Source organism: Lichtheimia ornata, assembly GCF_029851405.1.
Source record: "Lichtheimia ornata isolate CBS 291.66 chromosome Unknown scaffold00004, whole genome shotgun sequence".
Lineage (NCBI taxonomy): Eukaryota > Fungi > Mucoromycota > Mucoromycetes > Mucorales > Lichtheimiaceae > Lichtheimia > Lichtheimia ornata.
In genome coordinates this window covers 756,679-773,206 of record NW_026695324.1, presented here as the reverse complement: position 1 = coordinate 773,206, position 16,528 = coordinate 756,679, and the positions used below count along the sequence as shown (strand labels likewise).

At 43.6% G+C, this 16,528-nt stretch overlaps 5 protein-coding genes across 5 annotated transcripts; all 5 read left to right on the top strand.

Annotated features, from left to right (window-relative positions):
• Positions 1-1,408: 1,408 nt before the first annotated feature.
• Positions 1,409-3,311, top strand: O0I10_001698 (uncharacterized protein; the record flags this gene model as incomplete). The annotated part of the gene is made up of 6 exons (XM_058481790.1): positions 1,409-1,705; positions 1,764-1,856; positions 2,106-2,160; positions 2,254-2,330; positions 2,407-2,809; positions 3,070-3,311. The coding sequence occupies 6 exons, from the start codon at positions 1,409-1,411 to the stop codon at positions 3,309-3,311; spliced, it is 1,167 nt and encodes a 388-aa protein (XP_058347647.1).
• Positions 3,312-8,750: 5,439 nt separating this feature from the next.
• O0I10_001697 (uncharacterized protein) lies at positions 8,751-10,550 on the top strand (the record flags this gene model as incomplete). Its single annotated transcript, XM_058481789.1, has 3 exons — positions 8,751-9,476; positions 9,536-9,784; positions 9,846-10,550. 3 exons carry the CDS (start codon positions 8,751-8,753, stop codon positions 10,548-10,550), a joined length of 1,680 nt encoding a protein of 559 aa, XP_058347646.1.
• A 743-nt stretch (positions 10,551-11,293) lies between these two features.
• O0I10_001696 (uncharacterized protein) lies at positions 11,294-12,149 on the top strand (the record flags this gene model as incomplete). The annotated part of the gene is made up of 3 exons (XM_058481788.1): positions 11,294-11,690; positions 11,767-11,829; positions 11,890-12,149. 3 exons carry the CDS (start codon positions 11,294-11,296, stop codon positions 12,147-12,149), a joined length of 720 nt encoding a protein of 239 aa, XP_058347645.1.
• Positions 12,150-12,765: 616 nt separating this feature from the next.
• O0I10_001695 (uncharacterized protein) lies at positions 12,766-12,971 on the top strand (the record flags this gene model as incomplete). Its single annotated transcript, XM_058481787.1, has 2 exons — positions 12,766-12,851; positions 12,911-12,971. The coding sequence occupies 2 exons, from the start codon at positions 12,766-12,768 to the stop codon at positions 12,969-12,971; spliced, it is 147 nt and encodes a 48-aa protein (XP_058347644.1).
• Positions 12,972-13,688: 717 nt separating this feature from the next.
• O0I10_001694 (uncharacterized protein) lies at positions 13,689-15,093 on the top strand (the record flags this gene model as incomplete). The annotated part of the gene is made up of 7 exons (XM_058481786.1): positions 13,689-13,869; positions 13,937-14,100; positions 14,173-14,364; positions 14,417-14,520; positions 14,575-14,744; positions 14,794-14,956; positions 15,012-15,093. The coding sequence occupies 7 exons, from the start codon at positions 13,689-13,691 to the stop codon at positions 15,091-15,093; spliced, it is 1,056 nt and encodes a 351-aa protein (XP_058347643.1).
• Positions 15,094-16,528: the final 1,435 nt, after the last annotated feature.

Below are 16,528 nucleotides of genomic sequence, written 5' to 3'. Positions count from 1 at the left end.
TGCTTCTCTCGCTTTCCATCATAATTACTCCTATGTTTGTATCATGCGTGTTTTAAGGGTCCATGAAGGGTTCAAACATTTGATTTGTTCTATTTAAGAAGGCCATTTACTCATTTCACTCACGAGAATGGCCACTTTAACATGATTTAGTGATCCGTGCGTTGTGTTACCCCCACCACCACCATCACCATCATCCTCCCATTTACCTATAATCAAGACAAAGATAAATGTAATACCAATAGTCATCCGTACCCAATGCTTTGAGATACATTGTTTCTGACGACGATTGACATGACCTTCCTCCTCCTCAGTCGTTTCCTTGATATCTGTATTATGTCCACAAATGGTTAACGTTGCTCAACAAAAACATTAAACATCCCAACATCATCATTGATTCATCATAGGTGGCCTCTTCTACCTCCTCCCCCCAAACCATGCTTCCGGGTGTGATAGTGTTACGCGCGTGAATGATACCCTGCATATTATGTGCACCCAGCCATACCGGTTCTTTCCGCACACATACTCATTTCCCCTCCCCTCCTCTTTCCCCAATGCATTCAATTACCATCTTGTCTAGGAGTCGCCGCGTATTGCATGTCATTCATCATGTGCCACATAATGGCTTCCGTCCCACGAGACATGGGCTTTTTTACGCTCGTGTTATCCGTTGTGGTGGTACTCGTTGTTTTCTCTATTGCATGGATCATTTGTCAACATCACATTTCATCTGCTGGTCAACAACAATGTTCACGCGTTGTTTTTACCTTGACCAGCAGCAGTAGGCTCAGCATTAGGAGTCATGCTTGTGTATACAGTCTAAGAGAGAGAGAAAGATATAGGTGGTGGTTGACACGTGTCGCTATATACCGTGAACAAAACAACAAAGGTGTCATGGTATACGTTGCTATGCTCTCTCTACATACTTTTTTCCTTTTTGTGTGTTTGCATAATATACATACAATTGGAGTCTGGTTGTTTTGAAATTGAAACTATTACAACAAATAGTCTAGACCACCCAGCAGCAGCAAGGTCATGGCCTGTCAATGGGGAATAGGGTTGGATGCATGTTCAAGAAATGAACCAAGCTTGACACATAGACCCAAAAGGTTGACAAATGGGAATGCAGTAATGAAACGGGAGGCCACGGATTTTTGCTTGGAAAGTTGGTAACTCAACTCAGCAACCCTTGGGAGCAGCCCTTATCACCTTTGACTTTATGTGCATGATCTCTGTGCTACAGTATTTTACAACCTAGTTATCATCCCTCACTCTTATCTCTTTGTGTAATTGCCTCCTTATGCGTCATTTTGTATAAAGGTTAGCCATGCATCGCATGAGGCCCTTTCTTTACAAGCACAACTTTACTCTTTTTTCTTCACTAAAAGTATACACACACACACACACACACATGGAGGAATACAAGCTAGAAGAAGCACACACCACTACCACCACCAGCAGTGATACCAAGTCGTCTAATGGCAAAACGAGTAAAATGGCTTGGCTTGTCACCTTTTCCACCATGTTGGTAAATGCTGCTTGTGCCATCATGTGGGTTAGCTGTGCGTCTGCTCCTATAACATCAGCCGAATGGATGGGTGGAAGCCTTAGCAATGTCAACTGGCTTTCAAGTCTTTGTGCTATTGACAACTCGGTCTTTTCTCTCGTTTGTATATGGGCGTATGAACGTTTCGGTGTAAAGCGCTGTGTAAGCATCAAGGCAGGGGAATGAGTAGTAAACATGCTAATAACATGTGGTTGTACAGCTTGTCTTTTCAGCTGTCATCAATAGCATCGGCTCATGGATTCGGTGCATTGCTATAGCTTTGCCCACCGACAAGAGGTATTCTGTGGTAGTGGTAGGCCAAGCGTTAGCCGGTATTGGTGGGCCTTTTGCATACAAGTACGTAGTAGTACACAGGAATTCAAAGGGGTGTAATGATACAGCGTTATGGAGGCGCTTGCATGATAACACATATACACCCTCTTGGCCGAAAACAAAAATATAATTGACATGGCTCATTTATCTTAGTATCGCACCCAAGGCATGTTGACATCAACCAAGACGCGATATCAATAATGCAGGGATGCTAACTTTGACATGTTAGCTCGCCTCCGTATGGTTTGCTCCTCGAGATCGTAACCTGGGTGCAACGTTGGCAAGTAAGTTTCTAGGATTCTATGTTACAGTAACACCTACTATGGATACGGCATGATGAGATAACTAAGAATCATGTTGCATTATCTTTCCGTCAGCGTTATCACTCGGCCAAATCGCCGCACCGCTTTTTATCCCAGCGGTTGCCAATACCGCTGATAAGGTCCCAACCATGGTAAGGTGTTGCTATGAATCCATTTACGATCCCAAAGGTGGTGGCTAATTTAATGAACCCGTTCCTTCTTGTACAGTTGTATGCGACAGCCATTATTGCCACCGTTTGTGCAATCCCTATCATGTTGATGCCGGGTTTACCCAAAGTACCACCAGCCAATAGTGCTACATCACCTCGACTCTCGATTTGCGAAGGTGTCAAGCAGCTTGTCAAATCCAAAGATTACTGGTTTATTGCTATCCCGGCCATTGTAAATGCTGGCATGTTTTACACAATGACCGTGGTCATTATTGAAGCAGCCGTACCATATGGCTATAATGAACAACAAAGCGGTATTGCCAATGCACTCCTTATGGTGAGCGGTTTTGCAGGAGGCGGTATGATAGGCTACTGGATTGGCCGAACGGGAGAGCACTTGGCCATGATCAAGCTATTCACACCCATCGTTTGTGGCATGTTTGTGATGGTGAATTTCCAAAGTAAGCCAAAAGACAATGAATGGATGATGAGATCATGACAATAGCTAAATGCATGCTTCCTTATTACACACACTACTACTTCTTCAAAGTCTTTCCAAATGCATATGGTGCATTGCTTTGCATGTGTGTGCTGCTGGGATTTTTCAGCATTGGTCTATATCCTTCGCAATTGGAATACGCATCCGAAAGTACGTTGTGCATGAACGTGATCCATGATCATTTTTGCATTGCTAATAGCCGACATTTTTTTATGCGTGTAGTCTTATACCCGATCCCTGAATCTCTATCATCGAACGTTACGTGGTCACTTGTTACGGCAGGGATGTTGATTTTTACTGTGATCACCGATACGTTGCGTGCTGGCCCTGAAGCGGATCCACCAAACAACATGAATGCGGCAATGATGGTGTGCTCGATCATTGTGTGTGTCGGATCATTACCCGTGATATGGCTCAAGGGTGAATTAAAGCGCCTGGCTATCGATCGAGCTAGCAGTATATGATACGCGTAAACGATACTCCATCTCTTGCCACTTGCCGTATATAATAAAATAACTATCTTACAAGATCTAAATCACAAAAGAGGAACGTGTGCTACGTCGTTATTGACAAGATCCAATCACGTAAAAAGGGAGGAGCGTTATACACTATCGAACGCAGCCTTTGTTCAAACACAATGAATCAAGCAGATCCTCCTCTCTTTTCCTTTCTTTATCCTTTATCACAACATGTACAAGTGGTTCTCCTTCTACAATCATCCATTCCCCATACCAAAAGTCTTTCTTTTTGCCATACAATCAATCCATCACGTGTCCACACACGACAAGGTGCAACTTCAGGAGAAGGAAGATCTCATAGTAGTAACTTAGAAGTGATTGGTCAACGCAATGTCGTATTCGCTGAAGGAACCCTTTAATCCAAATCATTGACAAGAGATGGTTTGAGAGATACAATGAATTGCTCTAATGCGGAAGATACATCGATGTTGGAAAGAATCTAATTCTATGGTTGTGCATGGAAGAGTGGTGACACTTGATGCGTGGATGATGATGGTTGTACATGGTTGAGAGGTCGCACAAAGGGCGATGATAATAGCTGCCATGGAATAGGATGTAAAGTATGATAGCTGGATGCACCAATCGTTCAGGGTGATACCTATCAACGTCAAGCTGATAATCGATACACTCGTTTCCCACGCGTTGTATATATCCATATCCATATCCATATCCATAGGAAGTTGTATGTATTGAAGCACGTTGCTACACGCAAATAAAGTTGCTTGTATACAATGACTAGCTGCTGTCAGCGTAACAAAGGCTGCAAGGGAGGTTGCTGCAAATAGAGAACGCTGTTTGGGATACAATGCAGTGAAGCTGCTGGAATGAATGCTGTTACGATTGATTGTGGTCGAGGATTGTACAAGAGAAGGTGAAGTGTCAAGGAACGCGGGTGTTGTAGTGGGTGCACACGCCATGGACATGCCATTCAGTCAAAGGCAATCAGATCAAGATAGTTATAGGATCGACATGATGGGTTGAAGCAGGACAATCGCTCGCATGATGGTAGTTGTACTTGAATGGGGCCACAGTTGAGAATGGGAGCAAGAGGCAAGAAGCGGTGAGTGGAAGAACTGGAAATTAAAATGAGTTGACTGATGGTGGATGATACTTGTGTGCTTGAGCATTTTTCAGTCAATCTCATCGGATCAAGAAAGTTGAAGGATGAGCATGCTGGGCTGGAGCAGACAATCGTTCGTATGCATTGGATTGGACAACAAAGGTGAATGGGAGGAATGGGCTATCAAGTGGGAGTTTACATATAATCATCGATTGATTTTTTCCTAATGTTGGATGATACTTCTGTGCTTGAGCGTAACTCGGTCAAAACCTCTCGGATCATGGAAGTTGAATGATGGACATGATGGGCTGGAGCAAGACAATCGTTCACATGCATTGGATTGGGCAACAGAGGTGAATGGGAGGAATGGGCTATTAGCTGGCTGTTTACAAATAACTTACCAATTTGATTCTTCTGATATTGGATGATGTTTCTGTGTTTGAGCATTTTTCAGTCAAATCTCATCGGATCAAGGAAGTTGAACGATGGGCATGCTGGGCTGAAGCAGGACAATCGTTCGTATGCATTGGATTGGACAACAATGGAGAATGGGAGGACTAGGTTATTAGCTGGCATTTTGAACTCTTCCTAAATAGTGTACAAGAATCATGCATCGCCTGTGCTGAATGATTCAAGTTACACAAACACGCCTTCTGCATCTTTGGCTCTATTGTAGTGATACTACTTTACAATGAACAAAGACCATCTTTCATATAGCATCACCCTTACAGCATATGTAAAACATAAAGGTACCTGTATCTTCAAACTTTACAATCAAACGTGGGATCTTTAATAGATCAACGTGCTCGTCGGAGCCAAAGGAATCTTGTGTCAAAGTATGAAGTTCATCGTGGGCAATCCCAGATTTCGCAATGTCGCTACCAGCCAAACTGGATCTGGGGGTCGACCTCTTGGACGACGACGACCAAAAAATATTTTTTGGGCTGTTTGCGACATTCAACGCGAAACTTTCACACAAGGTGCTGTTGGCCAAGCCGAGTCCATTGCTCTATTAAAAACCCCATGTTTCATTGTAACGTTTGGAGATACAGGCACCTTTATGTTTGTAAGCGTGATGCTATATGAAGAGTGGTCTTTGTTCATTGTCAAGTAGGTGGACCCTGGCAGAGCAAAAGATGCAGAGGGACCTCTTTGTGTAACTCAGCTACTTTGCATGACTGGAAGGATGGAAGGATGATACTGTATACTGTTGACAAAAGCCCGTACATTGCGATCTAACAGCCATTTCTTCACAATAGCCACTGTTGTCCACTCTATGACATGTGAGCGATTCTCCTGCTTCAGACATTCATTTCCATGATTGGATTATGTTGATCCGAGTAGATTTGTCGAGATACAGCCAAGAGGGATTACATCAATCCACACATCTAACCATGTCTATGTTGCTCAACTGAAGTAACCTTGTATGAGCGTAGCTCAGCCAAATCAACTCGGATCAACATAATCCAATCATGGAAATGAATGTCTGAGCAGGAGAATCGCTCACACGTATCGCCGTGGACGGCTGGTAACTATTGTGGATGGCTGTTAAATCGTCTTTTAACAGTGCAATATCATCCTTCATCCTTCAGTCATGCAAAGTATCGTGAAACTGGCACCCAAGGTGCAGTTGGCCAAGCCGAGCACATTGCTCTAATAAAAACCCCATGTTTCATTGTAAAGTTCGGAGATACAGGCACCTTTATGTTTTTACTATGTTGTAAGCGTGATGCTATATGAGATGTGGTCTTTGTCACTTCAATCGCCTCGCTCATGCTAGAGTCAAAGATGCAGAAGGACTTCTTTGTGTAACGCCGAGAGTGTAGGACTTGGTAGAGAAATGCATAATGGCTACTTGCCCTGGCCTGCGTACAGTATGATCCGCCTATTATGGTTGGCCGTATGGAATGGTTCGTCCTCATATAATATTGTATAAGATGGCATACGCTGAAAATTGTCATGGGTGATCATGGTATGTTCATGTATTCATGCCTCATTGTATCACAGCCCACTCTTTCTTAAACATAATGAATTAAGCTTTACAATGAACCAAGCTTTCTTTATGTGACAAGCAGTATTGTTGGCCATCATCACTCTCGGATTTATTATCTTTTCAGCACGAACACTTGAGGATCTACAATACTTTTCGCCTATCCGCATGTGAACTAGGAAGCTTTAGCGAACGATACATACGATGATGCAAATGATCCATTCCCCCTTCCCGACCTTCAAGCTTCTATTCCCCGCTTCAGTGCACCGACATCAACCAAGTGATCCACATCTTGCATATACAAGCTGATAATACGATGTCCTTCATAAATAATAGGTTGAATCAATTTTTCATTCCATAAAAGTCGAAGAGTAGCACATTGAAGTGTGGATGTTTATGATAAAGGAAGAGGTTTTCAAATTGAATAAGGTACGGGGTGGTGAATCACATAAAGGCAATAGGGGAAATGTGTCCTTGTACTCGTGGTTGTTGCCGTCATGAACATCCTTCTTCCATGGTTGGAAAATCGTAGCTGCATGCGTTGTGACGCGAGTATCCCAAAGTCATCCATGATTGCAAAACTTTTCGTCAAAGGTATAAGCCTTTTCGCCAATCCCGTCCATCCACCATCATCCTCAACGGTAGCCACGTGATATGATCCATTCTTCCTGCTGGCAACATGACAAGTAATCACCATGATTCTCATCCACTGAATTGACTGAATCCATCCACCATAACCATTCCAAATCCAGTATGTCGGTAGAAAGAAGCCCCCGAGATTGCTGGTGATATGCTTCCTTTTCCATCCAGTCCTTGGTTTCTTTCTCTTTGTTGGTCATTTTCCATTGCAGCTCAACCAGCTGAAGATTGCTTGCATTGTGGTGTAGTTGATGATGGGCGATATGGTGTCATCCAAACTAGACTTCACGTTCTAGATGGGCCAAGGGATCCAAACCAGTCAAAATACCCATTCCTTCCATCCCGTAGTGCAGTATCCATATCCATAGGAAGTTGTGTGTATTGAAGCATGCAACATGTAAATAAAGTTGCTTGTATACAATGGCTAGCCGCTGTTGCACGTAACAAAGGCTGCAAGTAAAGAACGCTGTTGGATACGATGGAGTAAAGAGCTTGCCAATAGCAACTGCTGCAATGAATGCTGATACGATTGTCGTGGTAGGGAAGTGCGCAAGAGCGTGCGTTGTGTCAAGAGACTCGTGTGTTGTAGTGGGGTGCACACGCCATGGACTTGCCATTCAGCCGAAAGCAATCAGGTCAAGACAATCGTATGACATGGAGGGCTGAAGCAGGACAATCGTTCGCAGGTGGTAGTTGTATACTTGAATGGGGTAATAGTTGAGAATGGGAGAAAGAGACAAGAAGTCGGCGAGTGGAAGGAGTGGAAATTAAATAGGTCGGACTCCTCTGGTATAAATGCATGAACACTGTACATCAACTCTTGATTATGACATTGCCCCTCTCGAACCTGAAACTTTCACACAAGGTGCTGTTGATCATGCTGATCAACTTTGTCCTCATAAAAGCCCCACGCTTCAATATGAAAGTTTTGAGAGCTTATGTACGAAATGATGTACTCGTTGTTTGAGCGTTGCTCAGTCAAATCCTCTCGGATCATGAAAGTTGAAGGATGTAAATGACGGGATGAAGCAGGACAATCATTTACACGCGAAGGATTGGGTGATCGAATAGTACAATAAGGTTGTGGTGGAAACCAGTGCAGGATTTAGCTGAGTTGAGTGCCTCGAAGGTAGATCAATCTCTTAAGCCTACTTATCAGCAGCATTATTCAAAAGCTTAGAAGCAGATAATCGCTACACCTTCAGCGTTGTATATAATAAACCACTCACACCTAACAACTTGAAAGTCCACTTGGCAGCTCGACCATGTCGTAATCAAGATGGGAAACTTTGCCTAGCAACCGGACCTTGTTTGGATTGCTTCATGCAATATACAACGCTGTCATGAAAACCAGCCCACAGCTGCTTTGAAGCAACATACATGTGCACTTGACACGTTATCCATGTATATAAGCGATTATACATAACATTTACTTCATTGCTTATAAATGTGCATACCGCAAAGGATGTGAAAATAGCAGCACCTGCTGATCCGATTACTGCATGCTATCTTCTTATAGCACTCAATGCATATGGCAGGGCTAAAACAGTGGTAATGGAAGAGATTGGCTAATAATTGAAGGACGCTGCAACTGAAAAAGAAGGAATGTTTTTTTATATAATTGGGCCAAATGACAACCACGCACTCCAAGTTGTTCTTTTCCTCACATCACTTCTTTTATTCCTCCGAACAAGAGATGCGATATCCTGCTACTGCTAAAACAGCGACGTTGTCGCTTATCCTATTACTCCTCGGTGGTCGGCTACAGGTGAATGCTGACGAAGAAGATCCAGTGCTCCGTGCACAAGGTGCCATGCGAGTGGGCAAAGACAATGCCATTGTGCCAGATGCATCATCAGACCATCCATTAATTGTGTCCAACCCCGAAGATCAGCCATTGTGTGAACCCAATGCAATCATTGAGCCATCACAGCCATTGCAAGTGATGGAAGGATACGATGCCTTTGTACTCACCAATGTTCAAGGCCCAAGAAAAGTAGTTGTGGATGCAGCCAATCATGCACTCGTAACAAGCAGTGAAGGGTTGGTATCGATTCGCATGGATAAATGCGGCAACGTCGAAAAAACCACCTTGTTATCTGATTTAGGTGATGATGGGGCTGTTGCTTATGGCGTCACACTGTATGATGGCAATCTATATGTTGCATCTCCCAACTCGGTGTGGCGTTTCAATTACGTCGATGGCCAACACTCGCTGTTATCGGATGGATTCCAAGTACTACGTAACTTGCATGGTACTGGCAATGAGGATATCGCCATTGATCCATTTGGTCATGCCTACTTCCCTCGTCATGCAACCGATGTCAATGATGACCATAGCTCATCCAAACAAGCCATCATCAAGCGTTTTAATTTCCGTAGAGTGCCTAGTGATGGATACGATTTTGAAGAAGATGGCGAGGTATACATATAAATAATCCTTGTGGATATAGAATGGTATAGATACTCATGATGGTATAGACCTTTGCTCATGGTACCAATGTACATGGTGCTATGGCGTTTGATGCACAAGCACGTTTATGGGGTCTCGATTCCCCTTATCCATCATTCGAACGTGAAGATCTCGGTGGTGCCCTTGCTCCCAATGGCGTGGCAGAAGAAATGAACTTGTATGAATTCCCTTATAAGAACTATGGCTACCCTTATTGCTTTACCGAATATGATTTGCAACCATACACAGCAGCCTCCAAGGGCAAAGGTGCACAATGGGTAATGAAAAAGAATCGATTACACACGTAAATAAGGTGCTCACATGCATACTTTTTATTAGGGACATCCTTCACAAATGAATGACACGATGGATTTGGATGACTATTGCAGCCAAGATGAAAACAATCGACGTCCTGCTGTACCACTTACCCCCAATTCAGGTGCACATGCCATGTTTTTCTTTATGGGCACGTTTTGCTCTGTGGGCGATAAGCAAACCCTTGGTACATCCGTTGGCATGCCATGCAATTGGACCGATACTCCTATTGTGGCCTATCGTGGTTACCCTGGTCAAGCTGAAGGTCATCGTGTTACGCACATTCCTTTTGATGATCTTGGTCACGTGCCCCAATGGGATCGACCTGAAGATCTTATTTTCAAGGCCGCTAATGATTGTCAGGAAGGTTCAGCATGCTTGACACCTACCGGTCTTGATGTTGATGAATTTGGACGATTGATCATTGCAAGTGAGGAAACCAACGAGATCTTTATGATAAAGCGGCAATACAACCAAAACGCTGCCAAGCTCATGACAGCCAAAATGGATGCCAAGGAAGAAATGGAAGAGCGTTTGGAGGAGTTAAAGGAAGAGAAATTGGAAGCTCAAGCCGAAGGACTCGACGTTGATGATGACGATGAAGAAGAAGAGGAGGAAGAAGAGATGGATTTGGACCCTGAATCGAAGCAGCAAATCGATAACAATGACGCACCTGCCATGCTCGACACAAAGAAGTCCAAGAACAAAATTTCAATCATAGACAATTGATACTACATTGTAAACAAGCGCTCCATTTTGGGGGTTGATAGTATTCCTTCCATGATTCCTTCCATAATAATTGCTGACTTTTGTTATCAAGGAGAAAAGCATCATGCTGGGTAGGATTGTAGCGTGCATAGTGTCAGAATGACGAAAGGAGAAAGGGATGTAAAAGGCAAACGCAGATCCATTGATATTTTAAACTCTATTCGCCCACTATAATAATAGCGATGATACTACTACGTGGGTGGTGTTGGTCAATACAGCTACATTAAACGAGGACTACCACACTAACCCCTGAATACAAATCGGACATCCAGTTTAATACTTGTAGCCATCATGTCGCTTGCTGCAGTGCGTAAATGAATCCACCAATGTGTACCAAGGGATGCATGATGATGACTTACTATGCCATTCGGGGGAGGAGGATGGTAGAATATAGTTGCAGATGGATCTACTTTACCTGTTTAGAACACTATTAATGGAAGAAAAAGAGATCGACGTAGACGTATGATGTGTGGGTGTGTGTGTAAATGTGGATCAGGGATGGGAAAAATGAGGAGGGCTGGGAAATCACTTTTTTGACCTTACTCCTTTTGCCTATTTAATCGGTTGTGATAAGCTGTCAAGCAATGTGTGCGTGCTTAATACTCGTTCTTTCGTATATACATCTTGCTCCCCTCTACCAATACTCCTTGGTTAACATCTTGCTTTTCTAATTTTCCTTTCACTTTCTACCTCATTGCTTTATGATGGATACAACAACAACTCCAGTGCCAGCATCAACAACCACAACACCTTTTGGCTCCTGTTTGCACGAGGAGGAACACCAGCAGCACGACGAAGGATTCCACCCCACAGCATCACCAAGCCAGTTGTCATGGTCTGTTGCCACCCATGCTCATCAACATGAGGACATCATCAACGACAGTAGGAGAGCTGCCAAAACCTCCGAAAGCAGTAGTGACGATGATGATGGTCGAGGGACGACTACAATCCATTCATCATCGCCTACAGCCAAAAACAGCATTTACAGCAATGATGAAAAGGCGGATAAGCAGCAATGGTATCGAGTTGACAACTACTATACCAAATACTCTCGATCATTGCTTCTCGAAAACAAAGCTAGTGTAGCACGCGACCATATGGGTAAGTGTGGTGGTGTATAATACTATCATTCACAATCCCCGTCTTGATCAGCTGACACTCCTCGGCATGTACATAGCCAATGAACGAACATTCCTTGCATGGTTAAGGACATCTTTATCACTCATCACCGTTGGAGTGGGTAAGTAAATGATTTGGAATGCTGATGGAGATTACAAATTAACAATGTCAATCATCACAGCCATCACTCAGCTGTATCACCTGTCACCGGAAGATACATCAGGAATGGACCATCGCAGATTGGGAAGAACGATGGGTGTCCTATTTGTTAGTTTTAGTCTCCTATTTCTGTATTTTGGCAATGCACGGTACTTTCATGCACAACATGCCATGTGCAATGGATTCTTTCCAGCAAGTCGAGGGACCGTGCTCTTTGCTTCAGCATCAATACTGGGTATGCTGGTGGCCATATTTGTTGTGTTATTGATGCAGCGTCTTTGATAAATGAAAAAGTACCATTAGAATGCCCCTTGTCCTCTACACTCATCACCATCATTGTCATCATCCCATCTTGGCCATGTGTGTGTGTGTTATGTGTGTGCGTGTGCGTGTGCGTGTGCGTGTGCGTGGCTGGCCCTTGCACATAAAGCGATATATGATTTGATGAGGGGAACTAAACACTGCACCAAGATGAGATCCCATTTGTGTTCCTTGTGTTGCATGAAGCTAATACTTGCCGATGTGGCACACACACGGATCCCGGTTTTTCTTTCCGCATTCCGCATGCTGGGTTCTTTTTGGGTGACATGGAAAAAGAAGGCGATCTCTCTTTCAGCGTTGCTCTCACTCACACTAGACCATCACCACACCTTTCCATAATGATGGTTGCGTGTGTGTGTGTGTGTGATTTTAGCTCCTCGATTTACGTGTTAGGAAAAAGTTTAAAGTGGGGTAATGGGGGTGAGAGTATAAGTAAACTGACAGAAATGGGTGGGTCTAAAGCAATCAACAACAATATAAATGGTCGTGCACTTGCAGTACACAAAATTGCTAACGTCCCTGTTCTTTCTTATTCTTTTCTTTTCAACTTGTCATGTCAACACCAGTTAGCTTTTTTATGGCTTCAACATTACAAGGCATACAACAACCTCCCGTCAACCTTGGCTATTGGCCTGCACCTATCAATACCACTGGCGGACAATGGTAAACATTCCATGTCGCGTCATATGTCTTCATTTGCTAATGATGATACGTATACATAGTTCGTGGTGTGGAAAATATGGTCATCAACGAGGCGTTTGCCCGTATCTCAAGTCTTCTTGAGCGATCACCACCATCCCAAATGTATATATATATATATCCCCCGCTATTCTATACCTTATTAACAACGAACGAGAGGAGAAGAGAATGATGATTTATACGTATCAAGCACCACCACCATCCACATGAACATTTATATATCCTTTCCGATACCAACTGCACAATTCTCACTATCAGCCCTTCCATTCTTTGTTAAACTTTCTTTCAGCAAACCAGCAACAGCATCATCACGACCCTTTTGTATACCATGCAACAACAAGAAAAATGCCTTTTATTGTAGTATCCCATCATCCATGCCCTTGCTTTTTTACTTTCTTTGTTTCCAAAAAGTCAACAGTATATGCAATATCAAGCAAACAATAAAGCTATGTCTCCTACTTAAGTGCATTAAACACACCACCGTATCGGAATCGGGCATGTTTTGAATACGTGTGTGTGAGTGGGGATCACACGATCAGTTCCCTTCGCCGGGCGCGTCTTGCTTTATTTGTACAACACTACTTGGTTTGACATGTCCTGTCGTCGTTTATCAGCAGATGGTGTGCCAGTGTTGTGAACATGTGTTACAATGGTGGTTACTACAGTGGTCGAAGGGATGTGTGCGTGTGTTGTATAATGGGATGGGTTCGTTGTAGTGGTTGGCGAGTGAAATGATTCGCATAATGATCTCTTGCCGAAATGGTCGCTTATCGCTTCTCTCTTTCCTTTTTCGATCCTTGTATGCAACAAGACCATTATCCAAAAGTTGCTGCTGCCATCCAATATCTTTCCGAGCACGCTATTCCAGGCATCACCATCCTCGGTCACCACCACTCGGATCATTGCTACGGGCAAATACACCATTCAGCGCGTCAAGATCGCATCAATGTACGCTTCCAGTACTATGGTCAAATCGTCGATGGTAAAAAAAGAGACACGTTCCATCCTTGACACTCCCTTCAAGCAAGCTGAAACGGGTTGTTGTATAGGCCAAGTGATATTCGATTCTAGCGACTATGCATTTGCACCCGACATTCTCTTTGATCCCAATGCACCCTTGATCTCGAACGACGACGCAAGGCTCTTGCCTATTGCTTGGCATATTGGCGACTCGGCGTGCTTGCACGATTGGCTGCAATTTGTACGACAAAAGGTAACATACATCATTGTGTGGTCAACCAAAAAGCGAGAACTGCAACTGATATGGGGGATGCTGTTCATGCAGATTTTCAATATCCCTCCAGAGATCAATACGCAGCAAGATACGACAAGCGATGATTTGATGGAAGTGGATGGTGAGAAGAGATCGCCGCATTTGGATGAGACGACATCGGCTTCAGTGGTTGTGAATGAGACGGAAGCCAAGACATCAACAGTGGCTGCCGAAGAGGCTGATATGGTTGTGGATTTACCAGAGGTAAGGCTGAAGCGAAGGTATCAAAAGTCTTGGATCTTAAAGATTGCGTTAGGTGAGGCAAGAGCCAATACCAATATCATCACCATCACCACCTGAGCCAGCCCCCAAAGTTACTCGAAAGGCATTCATTGAGCATTGGGTGAAGGAAATGCCAAAGTAAGTGCTCACAAGAGGATCTTTGGATCAAGGGCTAAGATATTTCATATATAGCCATGTCATTCGATACGATACCGATTCGATCGTGTTGTACCTCACCGTCAAGATACCACCATCAATATGGGAAGAAATGCAGCCATATCATCGACAATCAGTGGATGCGCTTGCTGGTTGCGCTGTTAAGATATCCAAACCAAGAGACACTGCTCCTTGCCTTGTACAATGTAAGTTGTATACCTTCAAATGTGATCATGAGCTAATACGCTCGTTTAGTGACCATGCCTGAACAATTTCCTCAAGTCATCCAAGTAACGTTAATATCAGCCATCAATGTTGATCCGCATCATGATGAAATATATTGGCCCGATCGAACTGGATTTGTGATTGATGATATGGATCCGACATTCACTGTGAAGCAGATGGATACACATATAAGGTATAAAGTGTGGCTGGTAAAATTGAAGATCCAAGGGCTGATCAATGCTTTGCAGGCGGATATTAACGGAGGAGATTCCAATGTTTCACTCTGGGTTGTTCCGTGACGAGGATACACAGGCAGTGGGAGTGAAATGATGACAACAAACGCATACACACATACGCACACACACAACACATTACACATATACGTTTTATATGCAGTATATTACATTCTCTTGTACATAAAATTGATCATCAGACTTGCGAAAAAAGGAAAGGTACTTGTGTACAGTGGATCTTGACGAGGCAACAAACAACATGGAAACTCTCTTTTTTGGGGTGACACAGGATGTCGGGTATTGTGATCATGTTTGTGGTGCTCTGCTGTTGCTGCTGCTGCTGCAGTCGGATGAATAGGGGAGCCGGACTGCTTCCGGATCAACTTCATTTTGTGGTTTGCATGATAAACGTTTTACCTTTGGGGGCCGTATTGGCCGACCTTGTTCCTTTATCCGGCACCTTTTTCAACACAAATGATTAAACATGGATACATTTACACACACACACACACACACACACAATTGCTTCCCTGTGTCAATAAGGGGGTGGGTGGGTGAATCAAGTGGATGGTGTAATCCAATGTTTCAATGCAGCGACAGCTTTTAATAACGCTAAAAATGATTCAGGGATGTTTGTGTACGCTATAAAAATTTGAAATGATCGACTGACCTTATTGTTTGGCCCTTCACTTTCTCAATTGGGCAATATGTATGCGAGGAAGGTGTGATCTGGGGAGTGTAGCACCATCCATGCCAGATAATTGGTTTATGTAGTAGACTGTGAAAATCATCATTGCTCATGAAAACGGTGTGGTCTCTTGCTAAGACAGGTCAAGGCTGATGGAACGGACTTGAGGCCATTTTAAGCGGAGCAGGCTGTTCTCACACATTTTGACAGTAAGGAAAAACATTCATTGGCAAAAAAGTGATGCGTGTTGCATATCGGAAGGCATTGGGAGAAACCTCCTCAAACCATGATGATGAATGCTTTCATCCCCCATAGTCTCCTTTTTAAAAAAAGTATGAACATCCATGTTTTCCCAAAAGTATGGAAGATGTTACCCCCCGGCATCGAGATGTCAGCTCAACATGCCGATCGAATTTCTGTGCAACTACAGAATCCTGGGTTTTGCCGAGAGAGAGAGAGGGAGAAAAGAGTCAAGTGCCAAAGAGAATGCAAAAGAGCGTGAAAAAAAGAGAGTGCATCGGGGCGCTATTTTCCCGCTGCCACATGTGATTCATTTCGATCAGGGACCATTGAAGCAAATGCTTCACTTGTCATGTTTTCTTGTGCATCTTTCAAGTGAGTGAACAAGTTAATTAAGTCAATGTCGGGATAAAGGGACAGGGTTAACGGTAAAGAGCAAAGTATATGAACGATGATGTATTTGGGTGATGATGATGGTGATGATGATGCGGGGGGAGGGATTGGATATGTGTGTGTGGGTGTGTGTATAATATGTGTATGTGTGTGCCCATATGCTGGGGGTGGGACAGGAGCGGACGAAGAACCAGACATTTCTTTTTTTGGC